This window comes from Zea mays, chromosome 5, assembly GCF_902167145.1.
Source record: "Zea mays cultivar B73 chromosome 5, Zm-B73-REFERENCE-NAM-5.0, whole genome shotgun sequence".
NCBI lineage: Eukaryota > Viridiplantae > Streptophyta > Magnoliopsida > Poales > Poaceae > Zea > Zea mays.
Window position 1 is genome coordinate 198,216,715 of NC_050100.1, and position 19,967 is coordinate 198,236,681.

The 19,967-nt window shown below is 45.7% G+C and overlaps 1 protein-coding gene and 1 pseudogene across 1 annotated transcript; both read right to left on the bottom strand.

The window, feature by feature from the left end:
• Nucleotides 1–13,095: 13,095 nt before the first annotated feature.
• On the bottom strand, nucleotides 13,096–14,969 carry LOC103627527 (GDSL esterase/lipase At2g23540-like; annotated as a pseudogene).
• A 1,311-nt stretch (nucleotides 14,970–16,280) lies between these two features.
• On the bottom strand, nucleotides 16,281–17,722 carry LOC100281087 (dehydrin COR410). The gene is made up of 2 exons (NM_001370707.1): nucleotides 17,328–17,722; nucleotides 16,281–17,198 (listed from the first exon to the last, which is right to left on the bottom strand). Exons 1-2 carry the CDS (start codon nucleotides 17,619–17,621, stop codon nucleotides 16,620–16,622), a joined length of 873 nt encoding a protein of 290 aa, NP_001357636.1. The 5' UTR covers nucleotides 17,622–17,722; the 3' UTR covers nucleotides 16,281–16,619.
• Nucleotides 17,723–19,967: the final 2,245 nt, after the last annotated feature.

Below are 19,967 nucleotides of genomic sequence, written 5' to 3' on the forward strand. Positions count from 1 at the left end.
CTTCGTCAGTTTCTTTAACAGTTTCTTTCGGCATTTCCCAATCACTCTGAAGGCAATGTGTTCTTGTATTAAATCCCTTGTCCCGATAAAAGAGCAAACTACGCCGAAGGCCCGTTGGCATTCTTCGGCTACTTCATCCATCTCTACCTTCGGTTTCCGGAGTCCGAAGCGCTGCCAGATGGGGCACATGATGATATCCTTAATATCTTCTCGAACCTTCAAATCATTTTTTACATAGAACCATTCTTTCATCTATTCTCCGGGCCATCTCTTCCGAAAGGTGGGCACGGGACAGCTTGATCCAGAGCGAGCACCGAAGTTGTAGCAACCAAAGTTGTTATGGTATTGCTCTTTACCCCAGGGCTTCATTTCATATAACAATTCATGTATATTGCAAAAGCTTTTCGCACTTGGCTCTAGACCCTAACTCTTCACAGCCCAGACGAAGATTCCCATTCTTATTATTGCTTCAGGGGTAAGTTGATGAAGGTAAACCTGATATATTTTCAGAACTTCTACCACGAATCTGCTTAAAGGGAATCGTAGCCCAGCTTTTAAAAAGCTTCGGAAGATAACGACTTCATCATCTTCGGGAGTCGGCACAGTTCTTTCTCCGGCATCTGCTCTCACAATGGACATATCTCGAAAGTATCTCCCCTTCATGTTTTCAAGGTGACTTTGCCCAATAGTTGATTTTCCGAAGACTAAATGGCTTGGTCGCCATGGCCGATCTTCGGAATCTTCACCCCGCTATCTGCATCGTAACTGTCACTCTCACCAGTATCTTCAGATAAACCTTCTAAAATCTCCCTTGTAATCTTCTCCATATTCGTCTTTGCCATTGACTCAAGAAAACCCAGATGCATCTCTTCAGAAAGGCTCAGCTTCATTTCGGCAGCAACCTTCTTCTCCTCAAACATTCCTTCGGAATTCTTGCCTCTCGCTTCCGAAGTTTAAAACTAGGGAGGCAACCAAATATTTGTAGGCAGAAAACTTTTTGAGCAGGTAAAACAGATGGCAAGAGAGCGTGTCGAATAAATTGTGGCGAGCCCGTATTTATAAACCTATTATGTCGGAGACTGGAGGGGCCCATTTGCCAATGACTGTTGCTATTCTAGCAAAAGGAAGGTGTTTTTTCGAACCTTCGGCTCATAGCCTTCGTCCATTTCGCAATCTGAATTTATCATTCTAACAAATTAATATTGCGAGGGGCTACTGTTGGGGGCCTTCGGCTTCCGAAGGTCCTCAAAAACATGATTTAACAATGTTTCTGGAGTAAAGTACATTAACAGGTATCTTCGGACTCGGATCAGAGCCACGGTACGAAGAGGCACAAAGAACACGAAGGTTGGCGCAGAGCCGAAGCTGTGTGTAGAAGAGCTTCGGAATAGCGGCGGAAAAGGAAACCGACTTAAAGATGAAAAACCAGATTAGACCTCGAAGAATTATCATAAAGTTATTGACAAATGTAAAGGGCATTAATGTAATTTTGCGTGGGCTGCGACCCATGCCTATAAATAGGTGAACAGTATCCCCGTACTGTTCACGTTGATTTGGAATTGGCTTTTGCGTCACACTTGTGCTTTTACCTTCTCACGAGCTGAAGGTACACTTATAATTTGATATCATTTTTATCTTTCCATCATAATAAAATGGAAATGAGTCGACAATAATACACAACTGTTTAAGTTATCTTTATGTTTCATATGATTCCTTCTTCATTATTATATTTTATGCTGATGAAGGTATGTCCTTCATAACCTTCGTCCGAAAATCATTATATCCTTAGGGAAATAATGCTTCGAAGGATGAAGGATATTAACATTTAACATTTTGTGTTGTCTTGTTCTTGATTCATAGCATTTGAGAACAAGTCCCCAACACACGGGCAACTAACTAGTCATAGGTATAAGATTTATCCCATATCCATCATCATTCGGATATCGAGACCCTAATAGGTTCCCATCCTAGACAAGAAAATCTGATCACAATATATTTTATATGACATTAACAAACACACGACACTCAACAACAATACATCATAAATAAATATGACATATAACAACAAAGACATTTTTAGCCATGCAAAACAGCAAAACAAAGTGACACGTGGACTGGTGGATGAAGCAGTCGGCGGCTGGCCGCCTGAGTTAGGTGTATGAGTGTTTAAAGGGTTGGGAAAAGTAGGGTTAGTTGTTGGACTTATTACCTATTGGGTTGCACATCTAATTTTAGTGGGTAAATATATTGGTCCCCCGTGCCCAATGGGAAGAATTTCCTACAAATAGGTACACATAGGGATTGAAATATTTTTATACCCTAAGCATAATAGAGAAATTCTATATGGGTTTTAGGGTATCGAGTCCCCGTCAACACCTCTAGTCTGACCACGAACTCAACCATGTGTCCATGCTTAGTGGACAATAAGAATGAATAATACTACCGTCTATTAAATATAGAAGTTTATACTATATATTGAAGATAGAATATTATATGTGAAAGTTCCCTTTGGCCCGGGAACAGGATCTGGATGTCGCCTAGAGGGGGGGTGAATAGGCGAATAAAAATTATCACTTTGAAACTTAAATTCTTACACTACTCGAAGGCTGGATCGCAGTGGAATGAAGAACCCTTCGAGTAGGTTGCAGCGGAATGGAAGTTTCTGTCTCAAAATGTCCTGCACCTCAAATAAAGCTTATACCACAGATAAGTGTTGAAGTGCAGATATAAAAGCAAGTGAGACAGAGAGTCAGAATACAATACACAACAGAGCACACAGACACAAGGATTTATCCCGAGGTTCGGCCAAGCCTGAAATGCTTGCCTAGTCCCCGTTGGAGTTAGCCACACCTGGGCTTGGAGTCTATTTCAACTCCTTCCTCCGTTTGCTCAGATCTGTCAGTATGACAGATAGAGCCTTTCACTATGTTGATGTTGGTTACAACGAAACCGCGGCTCCTTACAAACTTCTTGGCAGCACTCCGGCAGAGTAACAATACGCTCAAGACCTTGCTCTAGCTCTTAGCAGCACTTCTCCACTCTCTAAAGGCTTATAGCTTTGCCTTCTACACAAACTAGAGAGTTGCACACAAGAGGGAGAGTGAGAATTGATCAGAGTGATGTCTACACTTGTTGGCTGCACTTGTCCTTTTCTTGGAGGCGCCTAGGAGTCCCTTTTATAGACCGAAGGGGCCTAGGAGCCGTTGGACTTCATTTGGAAGGCAATATCAGCTTTCTGTCGGGTGGTGCACCGGACAGTCCGGTGCACCACGGGACACTGTCCGGTGCCCGATTTCCTTCCAAAAATGGCGCAGTCGACCGTTGCTGTCTGGAGCCTTTGGCGCACCGGACACTGTCCGGTGCACACCGGACAGTCCGGTGCCCCCATATGACCGTTGGCTCGGCCACGTGTCACGCGCGGATTGCGTGGCCGACCGTTGGCCCAGCCGACCGTTGGCTCACCGGACAGTCCGGTGTACACCGGACAGTCCGGTGAATTATAGCCGATCGTCGCCACACTTCTCCCGAGAGCGGGCAGTTCACCGGAGTTTAGCCTGGCGCACCGGACACTGTCCGGTGCACCATCGGACAGTCCGGTGTGCCAGACTGAGCTGAGTCTTGGCTGTACACAGCCAAGCCTTTTGTATTTCTTTTCTTTTCTTCTTTTCTCTGTTTCTAACACTTAGACAGATACATTAGTACACAAAAGCCAATGTACTAAGTCTAGAAACATACCTTCTCTTGACTTTCACTTCTTTAGCATTTGACATGCTTTGAGCTTTGATGTTGGACTCATAAATCATCAAGTCAGCTTGCCTTGATCTAGATTAACGTTTCTAAGCTCCAACATCCTGCGAAGGTCACACAGAACATCTCCAAACATGGGAACAACCCAAACTAAAGGTCAAGGTGCACTTAGCTCTTTTGGGCTGCTTCCAGTCCTGGTTTTGACATTGGTTCTCCTTCCAGTGACCTTGTTCACTTCTTAGAGCTTGATCTTGAGCTATATGACTTACACCACATAACTGTAGATGTTACCTCATTGGTGGTAAGTCATGTCCTTATGTAGTGATCCTTGATGTGCCATAGCTCTTCTCAACTCGATCACCCGTGACTTTGCAAGTCTTCTTCTTCACCCTTGGCTTTGGGTTCCTCAGCCTCTTTGACCTTTTCCCGTGCACTTGGTACCTCGAAGCTCTTCTTGCCTCTGTCCTTGGCTTGATCAGTTGTTTCCGAGCTACGCATCCGAGTCTCACTTTATGCAATGTCCATCTTACTTGTGATGCTCATTATCTATCCATCATCTAGTCCTTGGACCATCACACTTGTTCACTTGTGTTGAACCCTGTTAGCTTTACATTAAGCACCTGTTCAACACTTAACATACTTGTTAGTCCTTTAATTGAGTTGTCATCCAAACACCAAAACCCACAAGAGAGCTTTCAATCTCCCCCTTGTTGGTGATTGATGGCAACACAATTAAAGCTTACATTAGAATAAGATTTAACGCACAAACTTTGAAATCTAAGTTTATAGAATGCTCCCCCTAAATATGTGCTTACTTCAAAATCATAATTTTGGCCTTATATGCCAATTTGCACATACTTAGGCAATTCGAAGCATTTCTACATCTTAGCACTTTTTGGAATGCATTGTGTCAAAGATCAAACCATGATGCTATAACACACAAATGCACAGAATCAAAGTTAAACACCCATCAATTGAGTGGATATATCACAGGAATATCAACCTACCACTATTCACCATTTAGATATCAATTTAAACTAAGATACCAATTTAAAGCAATTTTAAAGCACCATTAATCTTAAAGCACCATTACCACCATTAATCTTAAAGCACCATTACCCACATGAATATCTATTATAGAATCAACACTATAGATGCAATTAATTCATAGCAGAATTATCAATAACACAATGACATACTAACAATGCTCAAATTAACACATCACCCCTTAGGATGAGCTTTCCTCTCATGTTGAGATAAGCTTTAATGCACAAATTCTCCCCCTTTGACATCAAACACCAAAACCATATTCAAGCAAGAACATAGGATGATGTCAAGGAACAGTAGGGTGTTAAGGAGGAAAAACATACTATCAGAACTCCCCCTTACTCATTAAACATATGTATCATCAACATTTGAGTAAGATTAAGACACATATACGCAAAAGATCAATACTTCCTTTTGTACCTTTACCATGTTGCGGTGTACTTTCCATCTTGAAAGTATTTATCTCTCGAGAGCTTCTCCACACTTGTGCCTGATTCTTTATCCTAACCTTTTCTTGTTGCTAAGACACCAAGCTTAGAGCAAGTTATAGTATTGTGACACAAGATGAAGCTTCTATTCTAGTGATTACCAAAAGATGTTAATTGAAGCAAACTATCACGGCTACCAATTGAAGGGTCATTTATTATCATAGTTCCATGGTATTTAAGGATAAGCATCTAATATCACAAAATACTGTAGAGCATGAGCAATTTAAAAATGTGCATTTACTCACGACTTTAGATACCAATTACTTGACTTACGGAGGTACCCAAGTCCTGATTGCTCCATTTCTTGCTCATCTTCTCTTTTCCACCTTGAGACTATACAAGATCGCTCAAGAAACAATTAGTCTCAAAAGACACAAGTTACGTGTGTCTCCCCCTAAACTTTTGCATCAAGTATTTGAATAACTTGCACTTTGCACATTCTAGCTTTCTCAGAACTAGAGGGGATTACAACATATCTTGGTCAACGCATACTCTCAAATTCTTCACAAAGAGATACCAATTGAGTACCAAATGAAAGATTGACTTAATACAGCAATGCATGCCTCAAGGAGTATAACATTTTACAAGCAATCTAGACATGCTTCATACATGACAATCATTGTACCACATGTACCAATTGAAGAACAACACAATCATGCATATAAAGCGTAATGTCTAAGCATGCCATAATTAAGAAGGTTTCTTAGGTGCACCAGAAGAAACAACATTTTAAAGGCATAAATCACCTAAGCCAAGATACTACCAATTGAAAGACAAGAACATAGCTATGATCACAATGAATGGAATTTCAAGAATATTTAATGAAATTGCATACCTTTGCCTTTATGAGAGCACTTGTTATCACCAATTCAGGGCTCCTTTTGCTCACGCACCTCATAGCTCAAAAGGGCACGACATGGATTTGAAATTCACACAATACCAAACTAGGGTAATCATGTGAACATGGACTAAACAAAATGTCATATTTGCACATAGCATGACTTACAAAAAGTTATATGTTTATCCATATACACCAAGAGAGTTAATCGTTGGAGATATAACAAATGAAAGAGCTACCCATGAATGATTCAAAAGATATATCCTATAGAGCACCAGTCATGATTAAGCAAACATTATTATGATCCATTTAACACAGGCAATCATAAATCATAACTACTCCAAGGACAGGAAGCACAACAAGCCAACTTAAGAGCAATACTAAATTGCAATTATGTACTTAAAATACACGGGTACCGTCCTTTGGAGAACAAGTTGTAGATTCTCATCAAAGTCCTTTACTTGATTCACCAATAACGATTAAGGACCTCTACAACTTATTTCACTTGAGATGAACATGGAATTAGTATCTCATAGTAATTCAACCTTGGGTCAATGAATAAACACCAAAACAATTAACAGCTTAAGCATAGAGTTTGATATAACTGTCTTAAGCTCTCCCATGGTCTCCAGTCCATCTCAAGGCACCTGCATGGTCTAGTTAGCACATTTTGGTACCCACCTAGGGATGGGTCCATGACGTTCAACTAAAAGTGCCTTTGGTACCCAAATAGTCTTTGTGCTAGTTCTAGGTGATATTGTTATAGATCTAGAACAAGTGTATGATTTGGGTCTCCTAAGCGATTGAGACAAATTTACTTGCTTAGGAACCTTACCTTTATTATATACCTTGGATAGATGACCCTGCTCACCACACTTGTAGCAGAAGCGTCGCTCAACCTGACATGACGCTTGCTGTTTGTCATTTTCCTTGGTGAGGGTCATCTTGGAGGATGCACATCCTTGATTCTTCATGACCGGACATGAAGTGATCATGTGGTCCTCATTGTTGCATCCAAAACAACTCGTCCCTTCATTCTTGTCTTTGTACGGACAAGATGCGATGAGGTGGCCTAACTTCTTGCACTTGAAGCACCTCCTTTTTCCTTTTCCCTTTTTGTACTTGAATGACATGGAGAGATGATCAGTGCAATCAACATGACTAATTGAATTTTTACCCTTTTCCTTGTTCATGTTGATTTCTTCATTTATTGCTTTGGGAACATCCTTCTTATGGAGTTTGACCCTTGCTGCGGTTTCTCCTTCCTCAACCTTCTTCACCACGTGTTCGTAGATATCTTGCAGAAGTCGAGCAAGGCATCTTCTCCTTAATTGTCCTTGTTTCTTGTTCCCAAGCAATTTCCTTTTTGATCCTGCAACTTGTTTCTCAAACAAGGATTGGCCTTTCTTGGGGCGGTGGAGGTCAGCACATGATAATATTTTGACCAATTGATTACTAGTGCAAGAATGAGGTTCATATGAGTTTAAACTAGTAATTACTACCTCATGAGCAATATCGAGCATGATATGGTCATCAACTAGTTTACTATGAGAGTATGACAATGTATCATACTTTTCACTTAGAGCAAGCTTTTCTAAATTCATTGTTTCTACTTGACTCCTAAGCATAGAATTTTCAGTTTTAAGTTGAGCAACATTGGATAGAGCATCATCATTATTACTTTGCTCAATTAACATTGAATCATACTGTTGGACCAAGACACCATGAGAGCACCTTAGCTCCTCATGTTCTTTGGTCATCTTCTCCAGGCTGTTGTTTGTTTTGATGAGAGTCTCCTCTAGCCTGAGAAGCGTCTCGCCTTGTTCCTTGTTCCTTCTCAACAACTTAACCAAGATTGCTTTGTCGTCTTTGTTGAGATGGATGTAGAATTGGCGAATCTTTTCTTCTTCCACATCGTCGGTCTCATTTTCCCTGTCATTATTATCAGTGGAAGCAAAACAGGAAAATGTACCTTGTGATGATGTGGACTCCTCATATTCTTCCTCATCATCGCTTTCGTCTCCACCATCATTGTTAGCAATAAGACATTTATTACTAGTGGAAGACAAACCTGTTGATGAGGTGGATTCATCGTTTGGTGTCCAACGCTTTTCATCTCCCTTTGATAGGTTAGTATCACAAGCGATATAGGGAGTAGGAGCAACACAATTTGCCACAAAATATTTTACTTTAATTCTATTCCATAAATCATGAGCATCAACAAATAAATCATTGTCACTACTCATGATGGAAAAATAAGCACCTCTAGAAAGAGAGTCAACTAAGATGTTGCAAGCATGGTGATTGAGAGATAAACATCTTAGTTCTTCATTAGAAGGATTTTTACTAATATCAGAGGGAAAATACTTCTACTAAAGATCTGTCTCAAATCAGGATCAACATTCATGAAAGCATTATAAATAGAGACAGACCAAGATTTGTAATTAGAACCATCGCCTAAAAGAAGTTCTACAGTTACCTCTTGTGACGACATCGTCATCTCCGGACGGCTAAGCCCACACTGGAGAGGCCTAGCTTTGATACCAATTGAAAGTTCCATTTGGCCCGGGAACAGGATCTGGATGTCGCCTAGAGGGGGGTGAATAGGCGAATAAAAATTATCACTTTGAAACTTAAATTCTTACACTACTCGAAGGCTGGATCGCAGTGGAATGAAGAACCCTTCGAGTAGGTTGCAGCGGAATGGAAGTTTCTGTCTCAAAATGTCCTGCACCTCAAATAAAGCTTATACCACAGATAAGTGTTGAAGTGCAGATATAAAAGCAAGTGAGACAGAGAGTCAGAATACAATACACAACAGAGCACACAGATGCAAGGATTTATCCTGAGGTTCGGCCAAGCCTGAAATGCTTGCCTAGTCCCCGTTGGAGTTAGCCACACCTGGGCTTGGAGTCTATTTCAACTCCTTCCTCCGTTTGCTCAGATCTGTCAGTATGACAGATAGAGCCTTTCACTATGTTGATGTTGGTTACAACGAAACCGTGGCTCCTTACAAACTTCTTGGCAGCACTCCGGCAGAGTAACAATACGCTCAAGACCTTGCTCTAGCTCTTAGCAGCACTTCTCCACTCTCTAAAGGCTTATAGCTTTGCCTTCTACACAAACTAGAGAGTTGCACACAAGAGGGAGAGTGAGAATTGATCAGAGTGATGTCTACACTTGTTGGCTGCACTTGTCCTTTTCTTGGAGGCGCCTAGGAGTCCCTTTTATAGACCCAAGGGGCCTAGGAGCCGTTGGACTTCATTTGGAAGGCAATATCAGCTTTCTGTCGGGTGGTGCACCGGACAGTCCGGTGCACCACGGGACACTGCCTGGTGCCCGATTTCCTTCCAAAAATGGCGCAGTCGACCGTTGCTGTCTGGAGCCGTTGGCGCACTGGACACTGTCCGGTGCACACCGGACAGTCCGGTGCCCCCATATGACCGTTGGCTCGGCCACGCGTCACGCGCGGATTGCGCGGCCGACCGTTGGCCCAGCCGACCGTTGGCCCACCGGACAGTCCGGTGTACACCGGACAGTCCGGTGAATTATAGCCGATCATCGCCACACTTCTCCCGAGAGCGGGCAGTTCACCGGAGTTCAGCCTGGCGCACCGAACACTGTCTGGTGCACCACCGGACAGTCCGGTGTGCCAGACTGAGCTGAGTCTTGGCTGTACACAGCCAAGCCTTTTGTATTTCTTTTCTTTTCTTCTTTTCTCTGTTTCTAACACTTAGACAGATATATTAGTACACAAAAGCCAATGTACTAAGTCTAGAAACATACCTTCTCTTGACTTTCACTTCTTTAGCATTTGACATGCTTTGAGCTTTGATGTTGGACTCATAAATCATCAAGTCAGCTTGCCTTGATCTAGATTAACGTTTCTAAGCTCCAACATCCTGCGAAGGTCACACAGAACATCTCCAAACATGGGAACAACCCAAACTAAAGGTCAAGGTGCACTTAGCTCTTTTGGGCTGCTTCCAGTCCTGGTTTTGACATTGGTTCTCCTTCCAGTGACCTTGTTCACTTCTTAGAGCTTGATCTTGAGCTATATGACTTACACCACATAACTGTAGTTGTTACCTCATTGGTGGTAAGTCATGTCCTTATGTAGTGATCCTTGATGTGCCATAGCTCTTCTCAACTCGATCACCCGTGACTTTGCAAGTCTTCTTCTTCACCCTTGGCTTTGGGTTCCTCAGCCTCTTTGACCTTTTCCCGTGCACTTGGTACCTCGAAGCTCTTCTTGCCTCTGTCCTTGGCCTGATCAGTTGTTTCCGAGCTACGCACCCGAGTCTCACTTTATGCAATGTCCATCTTACTTGTGATGCTCATTATCTATCCATCATCTAGTCCTTGGACCATCACACTTGTTCACTTGTGTTGAACCCTGTTAGCTTTACATTAAGCACCTGTTCAACACTTAACATACTTGTTAGTCATTTAATTGAGTTGTCATCGAAACACCAAAACCCACAAGAGAGCTTTCAATATGTGTTAAAGATAAAAGGTTACATAGATAAAAAACATATTTATAATTTTGGCAATGTTATTACCTACAAATAAAGGCATGCACTGTATTCCCAATCAAGAAAATATTGTTATATGTCATGTACTCCATACAGGTCCAAATTAAAAGTCGTTTATGACAACGACATGACCTCAGAAATATAGCTTTGACCAATGCTTTTTGTAAATGTAACTTTTAAGACAAATCAATGCATATGACAGTTCGGTTTCAAAACTAAATAACAAAATAGTTATTTCTGTCAAAATTTTACAAGTTTGACTAAAAGGGAAATGTATTATATGTCATTATTTCTATCTTGGTTTTGGTGATTAATGACCAACACAATCTTGAGATCTAATAAGTTTTCTAAGTGTGTACTTGCAGGTTGATAAGTGCCAAATTGAGGAACCAACATCTAGCTCAAACAAATGAAAAATAGGGCATATGTTGGATAAGGTGAGCTATGACACAAGCTTGGATAAGTTATAAATGCTCCTAGGAATATTTCTGAACACCTTAGAGGCTTTGGAATGAGAGATTTTCGAAAAAGTGCATTTATAGCCGAGTTTGAGCATGAGCGGGTCGAGTTTCAAATTATTTATCATCGTCACCACCATGAGCGGGATGGTCGGGACTCCCTAGTGTGGTACGGCCCAAAGATTGGATCGAGTGACTGAGCATGATGGACTATCCCATCCCACATAAGGACTGATTTGTCATTACTCCTTACCTAAACTTTCAACAAGTATAACCACTCGAGACTATGCAGGAAGTCACTCGATCCGATCTTGCATGAGCTGCACCCTAGGGTTATCGGTGGCTGCAGAGCATCGAAAAGAAAAGGAAGGGGAACATTGTCGTCCTAGTTTGGGGGAGATGGTGGCCTTGTTCGTTTTGGTAGGTAAAGCCATGCATGAGATGCAACAGTTTTAGTACTTGGATCTCATGATGGTGGGATTGCTGAAATCGAACTAGTGGGTAATAACATCTCTACGTAGAGTCAGATTATGGCTTGGTTTTGATAATTAGCGTTTTGTTTTCTAAAAAGCTTTGAAAATGGTTTGAAAAGGTCCGGCGGTTGAGCTATGAGGTATCGTGGACGGGAAATCCAGTAGTTGCTTTTGGGTTTTGAAAATGAAAACCGGTGGTAAACTACCGAGATTCCTGGATGGGTTAGTCTAAGGGATTTGGTTATATAATGAAAAATTTCTTGGCCTTTCAGAGAGGACGCTTTGAAAATAATAAAATGTTTTACAAAAATAGCCTTACATCAAAAATTAATTTTCTGTAAAATATTCTGACCTCTAACTATTCAATGCATATGTATTTGAATTCTCATTCTGTTGGTAAAGGTGGGCTGCTGAATACATAAGTACTCCCTCTTGCTTATTTGTTGTTTTTTCAGAGAAGGAGACCGCGGATCGTGTAAGAGTTACGCCTGTTTCCCAACCATGCATGTGGTTGTTGGACGGTTGATTTGCTCTGCTACGTATATTGGACTACTTCAGTCCCACTCTGATGATATGTACGAGTTGTGGACTAACTTAAAGTTGATCGCCACCTATATTGGTTTGTCTCATTTAAGCAGACCTGCAATCATCTGATGTATAAATGTGTATACTAGCCTCATAGGACTACTATTTGTATCATATTTGAGTCCCAAAGGATGAGCATCATTCTCTGTAAACAAATTGTATGCCTTCTTGTGTTTTTTTCTTTTGTTGAGATTTATTCTCCTCTCTCTCCCTAAGTTCTCTTGCTTGGACTTTGATTTAAATCACTTGAGTTGCTCTCTAATGTAAATTCTACATTTATAAGAGCAACAAGTCCCAGAGAACTTCTCTTTCTTTTACTCCTATGTATTGATTATCTAACCTCTAATTTGGGATTTAATTAGTTTGTGTTAAGTATTAAATTTTTTGGTGCAACTATATATCATTGACTCAAACCTCAAAACAACTTATAATTTGGACATGGAGGGAGTAAACCATCATTTATACACACACGTGTACAGTCCTACAAAGGCATTGTCTTGTGCCATATCAGCTTCCACAATCACTTTCCTCTTTGCATATCCTTGTACTTTACAATCATACACCATCGGGTGTACATCTAGTTATTACAAACTATTGCACCATCGGTCATTGGGTAAAAAGACGAGTTACCTTTTGACAGATGGATGGTTACAATCCAATACATGCGCCATGTGTACCAAAGGTTCATGATATGTTCTCTAAAAATAATTATATCACCGTACCTCCCACTAATCACAAAGGGAATGAGATGTGACACATGTTATCTCAGAGTCCAAACTACGCCGCCATCATCATCTAAACCGCGAGTAACATACCGGGTGATAATGAACACAGCCATGCATATCCATTGTCCCCTACACAGTACACACCAGCAGCACAAACAGCACGGCACACACGTTGCAGGGGGTCCTCTTCCTCCGCTGGCTAGTATCTGTCTTCCACCAGCTGCCTGAAGTTTATAGGCGCGGCGAAGTGGATCGAGCCGTTGTAGATGGCGGCGGCGTGCGTCGGGTGCAGCAGGTCCCAGAAGAGGTACTCGTGCCGGTTGTCGCGTAGTGTCGCGTTGGGCGTGCACCCGGCCTTGCCGTTGCATGAACCGGCCCGACCGCAGCACGCGTTCGCGTCCTTGAACCCTGCGCACCGTCATTTTCACGTCAAAACCGAACACGAGCCTCATAATCCTGAACCGCACTGACCAGTCAAGTTAGCTAATCTGATGAAAGCCTCGTAGCTGTTCAGGGCTTCAGGCACACGTACGTACCCAGCCTTTGATGGTGCTTCATGATGCTCTGCACGACGGCATGGGAGCTCCCGACGGAGTACCTGAACCCCGGCCTGGAAGCTCAAGAAGCTGAGGCCGTGCATGGCCGCCTTGACGCCCTTGTTGAACGCACGCGCCAGCTCGTTGAGGACGTCGATGCAGGCGCTGAGCGGGTGCAGGCAGCAGGCTCCTCGGGTAGGAGCAGCACCCGATCGGCAGGACGTCGATCACGGCGAACTTCCTCGCCCCGAGCACGTACAGAGACTGAACCGCCCGGCCGCGGCACACATTATGTTTTCAGTGAGACTTCTCGGCGGATCATATCATATGCGCATGGTTTAGAGAGCAGGGGGGGATGGCGCGGTGGCCTGCCTTCACACGGTTCTGGAGAAGAAGGCGAACAGGTCTTTGCCGCCGGTGCTGATGAGGAACAGGAAGCGCGACAGCAGGGTGTCGGCAGCCCTGCACGAACAAAGTGATCCACGTCTGTAATCTTTGCTTGCAGCGCCCGTGCAGGAAAGTAAGTAATAATGGGCACTAGCTCGCGGTAACTCCGGTCACGAGTGGCTTACTGTCGTGTCAAGAATGCCTGACCCTGCAGAGGCGAAGTTTACTCCCAGTCCCAGGAGACCTCTGAAGATCTGCTTGTTGGCCACGGCGAGGAACGGCGGCCGGGCTGCGCTTGAAGCCCATGTTCACTTTGGACGAAAGTCTTTTAGGGGACGTTTGGGAGTGAAATACACAGGTGTGACTTGGCAAACGTGTATACTTTTCAAATAGAATAAGAGTTTTACTCCGGTGGTGTCCTTCCAAAAAGGTTTTAAATTTTTGATATTTTATTAATCCACAGCCCACAGGTCTTGTATGGGTCAGTCCGCTGTGTGCTGTGTTGATTCGCCGGTGCTGTTTCAATGTTTTGTTTGTTCAGTCTAGCATGGGCAGGGCTTAGGGTGCGCCCGTACAGATACAAAACCCATGAGAGTAAAAATCCTGAATGATTTTACTCTGAACCACAATCCTTCCTAACCAGTCGAGAAACTCTGAACCACACGAATAATGACCTTGGCGCGCTGTGATAGAGTGGTTACCCAGGAAGTCGACGCCGTTGTATCTAGAGATGGCCAAACGGGCCGGCCCGGCCCGGCCCGGCCCGGGCCCGGTGAAGCCCGGCCAAAACCGGGCCGGGCCTGCTGAGCCAGCGGGCTTAAGTTTCTGTCCAAGCCCGGCCCGCAGCGGGCCTAAACGGGCCGGGCCGGCCCGTTTAGCACGAAAAAACAGACCGAAAAGCGGGCTAAACGGGCCGGTAAGCACGTTTTAGTGTAAAAAAAACGGGCTTAACGGGCTTAGAGGTAAACGGGCCGTGCCGGGCTAGCCCGCCGTGCCTAGTTTCCTGTCCAAGCCCGCCCGCTTATTCAACCGTGCCGGGCTCGGACCGGGCCCAAAAAGCGGGCTTCGTGCCGGGCTCACGGGCCTCGTGCTTTTTGGCCATCTATAGTTGTATCTGCCGGGCGGTGGGCCGCGACGTGGGGAAGTCGACGCCGTTGGGGCCTTGGGGGTGGGTGGGTGGGTGGAGTTGGCCCGAGGCACGTCTCTGCTTGGTAAGTACTCTCTCCGTATCGTTTTAGTTGTCATTGGATAGTGTAAAATTTAACTATCCAGCGACAAATAAAAAGAAACGAAGAGAGTAGTTGTTGCCCACGTCCGCCATGGAGTCGCCGAACACTTGGTTCGCAATTGTGTGCGTCTCGGCTATAGATGTCCAATAAGCACGAGGCCCGTGAGCCCGGCACGAAGCCCGTTGTTTGGGCCCGGTCCGAGCCCGGCACGACCCAGTTCTATGCGGGCCCGGGCCGGCCCGGTACGAATAAGCGGGCCGGGCTCGGACAAGAAACTAGGCACGGTGGGTTAGCCCGGCACGGCCCGTTTACCTCTAAGCCTGTTAAGCCCGCTTTTTTTACACTAAAATGTACTTACTGGCCCGCATAGCCCGTTTTTTCGTGCTAAACGGGCCAGCCCGGCCCGTTTAAGCCCGCTGCGGGCCAGATTCGGACAGGAAATTGAGCCCGCGTGCCTAGACGGCCCGGCCCCGAGCCGGGCCGGGCGGCCCATTTGGACATCTCTAGTCTCGGCTGACTCTGAGATGGCCGGCGTATCCGGGCCGTCGTACTGTCGTAGACGAGAGCGGTGCGGGGAAGTACCATGCAGCATCTCCCCGCATATGTACTTGTGATGAGTCTCTCTTGTTTGGCAGTACTACTAGATTTACTTTGGAAAAGGGAAAACGAAGGAGTTGTGCTGTTTGTGTAAAGGCAGATCTCTCGGTGTGTGCTGTAAAGTTCCAGCTGAACATGTCGGAGAATCTCTACCTCCTCTCATCTCCATTCACTCATTCTTATGGTTGGAGACGTTTTGAATGTGAGGAAGTATCTTTTAGTGTGATGTGGTAAAATATGATATTTAGATACGAGGACAAATTAGTCCTGTATGTAGCGTGTGGTGGTGTCTCGAGTGTTCGTCTTGGGCTCTTTGCCAGCGCCGATTGCGTCCTGCAATCGCTCTTGACGATCACTGCTCGATCTGTAGCTTGAAAACCCTCCATTCTATTCTACGGATCCAGCCCACTCTTGAGTCTCGACAGAAAAAGAAAGAAGTGCACTGGATCACAAGTTTCCACAGTACCAACATCCAAATGATAATTGATATATATATATATATATATATATATATATATATATATATATATATATATATATATATATATATATATATATATATACCCGTTTCTTTTTATTAGTCGCTGGATAGTGCAAAATAGAGATTACACGCTAACACGTTCGCGCGCTGGGCAGAAACCAAAGCAATTATTAACGCATCCAGGTAGCCCAGCCGAATTACAACGCGCAGCTGCTCATAATTCAACAAACCCAGTACACAACATCCAGACCGACCGTGACTTTTGACTTGGAACCAAAATAAAACCCGTACGTACCACGTCCTACACAAGCAGCAACACTCACTGCCAGTCACGCGATCCACCTTAAAAAGCACACGGACCTTGACCAGGCGATCCACCTTGAAACAAACTTTTGGTAAAAGCAAACCAGAACCGAACCCACATGCCAACGCTAGCTACCTTCTGATCGCCCAAGGCCCGGCCACGGCCAGGACACGCGCTGCGACTGCGACCTTAGGAGCTGGTCCTGTGCTCGCCGGCGGCGTCCGCCTTGTGGTCTGCTTCCTCAGCTGAGCTCTTGTGGTAGCCGGGTATCTTGTCCATGATCTTGCCCAGCAAGCCCTTCTTCTCCTTGCCATCCGGGCTGCTCACGTTCTCCGCCTGCGGCGCCGGCGCCGGCGCGTGGACGGGCGGAGCCGGTGCGGCAGCGGCAGCGGCTTCAGGCTTCTTGTTGTGGCCACCGGGGAGCTTCTCCTTGATCTTGTCCAGCAGGCCTTTCTTCTCCTCCTCCGGTGCATGCGGCGGGGTCCCGGTCTTCACGTCGTCCTGGACGACGACGCCGTGGTCGTGCTGGTGGACGTGCGGTGGAGGCGGCGGGGCCGGGGTCGGGACGACGTGCGGCCTGTGCGCTTCCTCCTGGTGGTGGGCATGCGTCTCCACGGGCGCGGGCGCCGGGGACGGTGCGGCCGTGTGGTGGCCGTCCTTGTGGCCCGGCAGCTTCTCCTTGAGCTTCTCCTTGAGGCCCATCTTCTTCTTCTTCCTCTTGATAATCTCGCCGTTCTCATCGATCGCCTCCTCTTCCTCGTCGCTCGACTGCATGCGCGCACGATCGTGGTCAGATAATCGTGACTCTCGATCGTGTCAAATATATAGACGTACTGCGTATAACAAGCCGTTTTACTGATCCGAATATCAGCAGACCATGTTTATATATGAACGTACCGAGCTGGAGCTGGAACTGGTGCGGTGCAGCTTGGCGAGAAGGCCCTCCTTCTTCTCGCCGACGACCTCGTGCTCCTCCTCCTTGTGCCCGTGCTTCTCGGGCTCGGACACCGTGACCTTCTCCATGCCGGTCGCCAGCTCATCCGTCTGCTTCTTCTTCTCCTGGTCGTCGTCGTGCTTCTTCCTGCCGAGAAGGCTGTCCAGGAGCCCCCTATCCTTCACGTCCACCTGATCGGCGGCGTCCTGCTGGGCCTCACCGCCCTGGTGCTGCTGGGTGTTCCTCTCATCCTCCATGGTCGCCGAAACAGAAGGCTTTGCGAACTAAACAACAGAACAGATCAGCAGGCTAGCTACTAGTAGTAGAACTCGCTATTGACTGGCTTCTTCAGTGCCTTTTGGCTTAATTAGGGATGGAGAGGTATCGAGCCCGGAGGCGTCCTTATATAGAGCATCAGCAAGCTAGGCCACCGAAAGGTGTCACGTTCGTTTTCGTGTACGCGTAGGCTACGCGACGCGAGGAGGGGACAGATCAGCCGCGGGCGGGAAACGGACTGTCGGTTGGCCGACGAGGACATGTCCTGGTGGCCAGTCGCGCCACGACGCGTGTCGCACCCCGCGCGTGGGGCGGCCCGGATCGGACGTGGGCATGTGGCGATGCCTCGAGGAGTCGAGGTGCGGTATCACTGGGGTGGACGTAGGGCTGACAATGGGCTATAATTTTTGCACTATAAGATTTAAGGATCGAAGCGGGTTAGGATCGGGCTTTATTTCTAGTCATTTTTAAACTATAATTTATTTAGGGCCTTGACATTTTGTGAAGAACTATTTGGATCACAATCCATTACCACCCCTAGGTGGACGGCGTCGGGAGAGGTCGGCGCCATGTGGGCAGGCCGGGTCGGCCGGCGTGGTTTCTGTTTTGCCTAGGACGTAAACGAAGGCAGAGTTAAAGTGAAAAATAACGCATATATATGAACCATTCACAGACGGTTAGAGATGAATCATTTATAAATAATATAAGAAATATTATTTATAAATATATATTTGTAAAAGTTATCTGCTGCTCTGCTCCACTCCCCCCATCCACCTGCAGCTCTGCCGCCCGCGCCGACCATCAGTTTCCAATAAACTACAGCTTGATTGGATGGCTCCCCGTATATGCGCAGACTGACACCGTTCTATTCAGTTAAATACGATAATTTTAAACGTATAGCTGGATATAGATTAATGGCATCAAAATAGTTTATTTTGTATCCACTTATACAGACTATGACTCCTACATACAAGTAACCAAACAATATCTCAAATAAAGTCAACGCATACGGTCGGTGATCCAATATGAGATTGTGCAAAATAATTTCATTAAGTACTTTGGTTTATATAAAAAAAGGTAAGCGTTTGTGTTCGCTTTGGATTCGTCAGACTTCAATTGGGGTACCCGGGCGTCATTCATACCCGGATGTTCTCACCTCTTTGGCTCTCTATCAGAAGATGTACTGTGCGTACAGTGTACACCTTGCGTTGCCAGATTTTGCAAGTTGCCGATGGGCGACGCGACGCGGGCACGAGAGTGATTGCGATGCACGGGGGTTGCATGACTCGGACGACAGGAGAGGTCTAGAAGCTTCGACGTTGACATGTGGGTCCGGGCACTGATCCGTCATGAGAAAACAAGTCCTCTGCAGTATGTCTGGGGTCTGGGGAAGTAGAACCGCGGCGGGGTCACTGCTCGCGGGCCCACGCTCGCCCCCACGCGCAGCGACTTCGGGTCATCGGGTGCTACGTCCTACGAAGTTACTGGCAGAGGATCTCGTCGCGGGGCGGCACTACCTAGCCAAAGCCCAAAGCCGGGCTGGGGCTGAGTCTGGGGATGGGGATGGGCTGATAAGTGGATTTGGCCCTACTGCAAACAAAGGCTAACTTCAATCTATTTCCCCTCTCAAATCCTCTATTTATACTTTCTATACATATTTAAATACCTCCTTCTTCCCTCTATTTCATCTCCTCTCCACTCATTGTCCTATGTTCAGCTCCTCCTATACACTTCAACAGAGTTATTTGGCTTTTATACTTCAAAAACTTCTAAAAAGTACTGGAATGTTTATAGTACTATAATGCACATTGTTATCAAATAATTAACTTTAAAAATAATTAATTTCACAATTAAAAACACTATGGAAAACATAGAGATTAGAGCTCCCCGTGTAGGTCTAGTTTTGCTACTTGTCGGCGTTTCGAGACAGGGGGTCCCTAAGCCGACGAGTGAGTGTGCTGCGTGCCCCAGCCCAGATGGGTCGAGCGCGTGGGCGAGCGCGAAGGGGGGAGAGGCGAGGCGGCCGGAGCCGAGCGTGAGAGAGGTGGAAGTCCCGCGGCCTTCGTGTTCGTCCCGCGCCCAGGTCAGGTGCGCTTGCAGTAGGGGGGTTACAAGCGTCCACGCGGGTGAGGGAAGCGAGCGGCCCCAAGAGAGTGCCTGTCCCGTCCTCGGTCCCGCGCGGCCAACCTCCTCTGAGAAGGCCCTGGTCCTTCCTTTTATAGTCGTAAGGAGAGGATCCAGGTGTACAATGGGATGTAGCAGAGTGCTACGTGTCTAGCGGAGGGAGAGCTAGCGCCCTAGGTACATGCCAATGTGGCAGCCGGAGA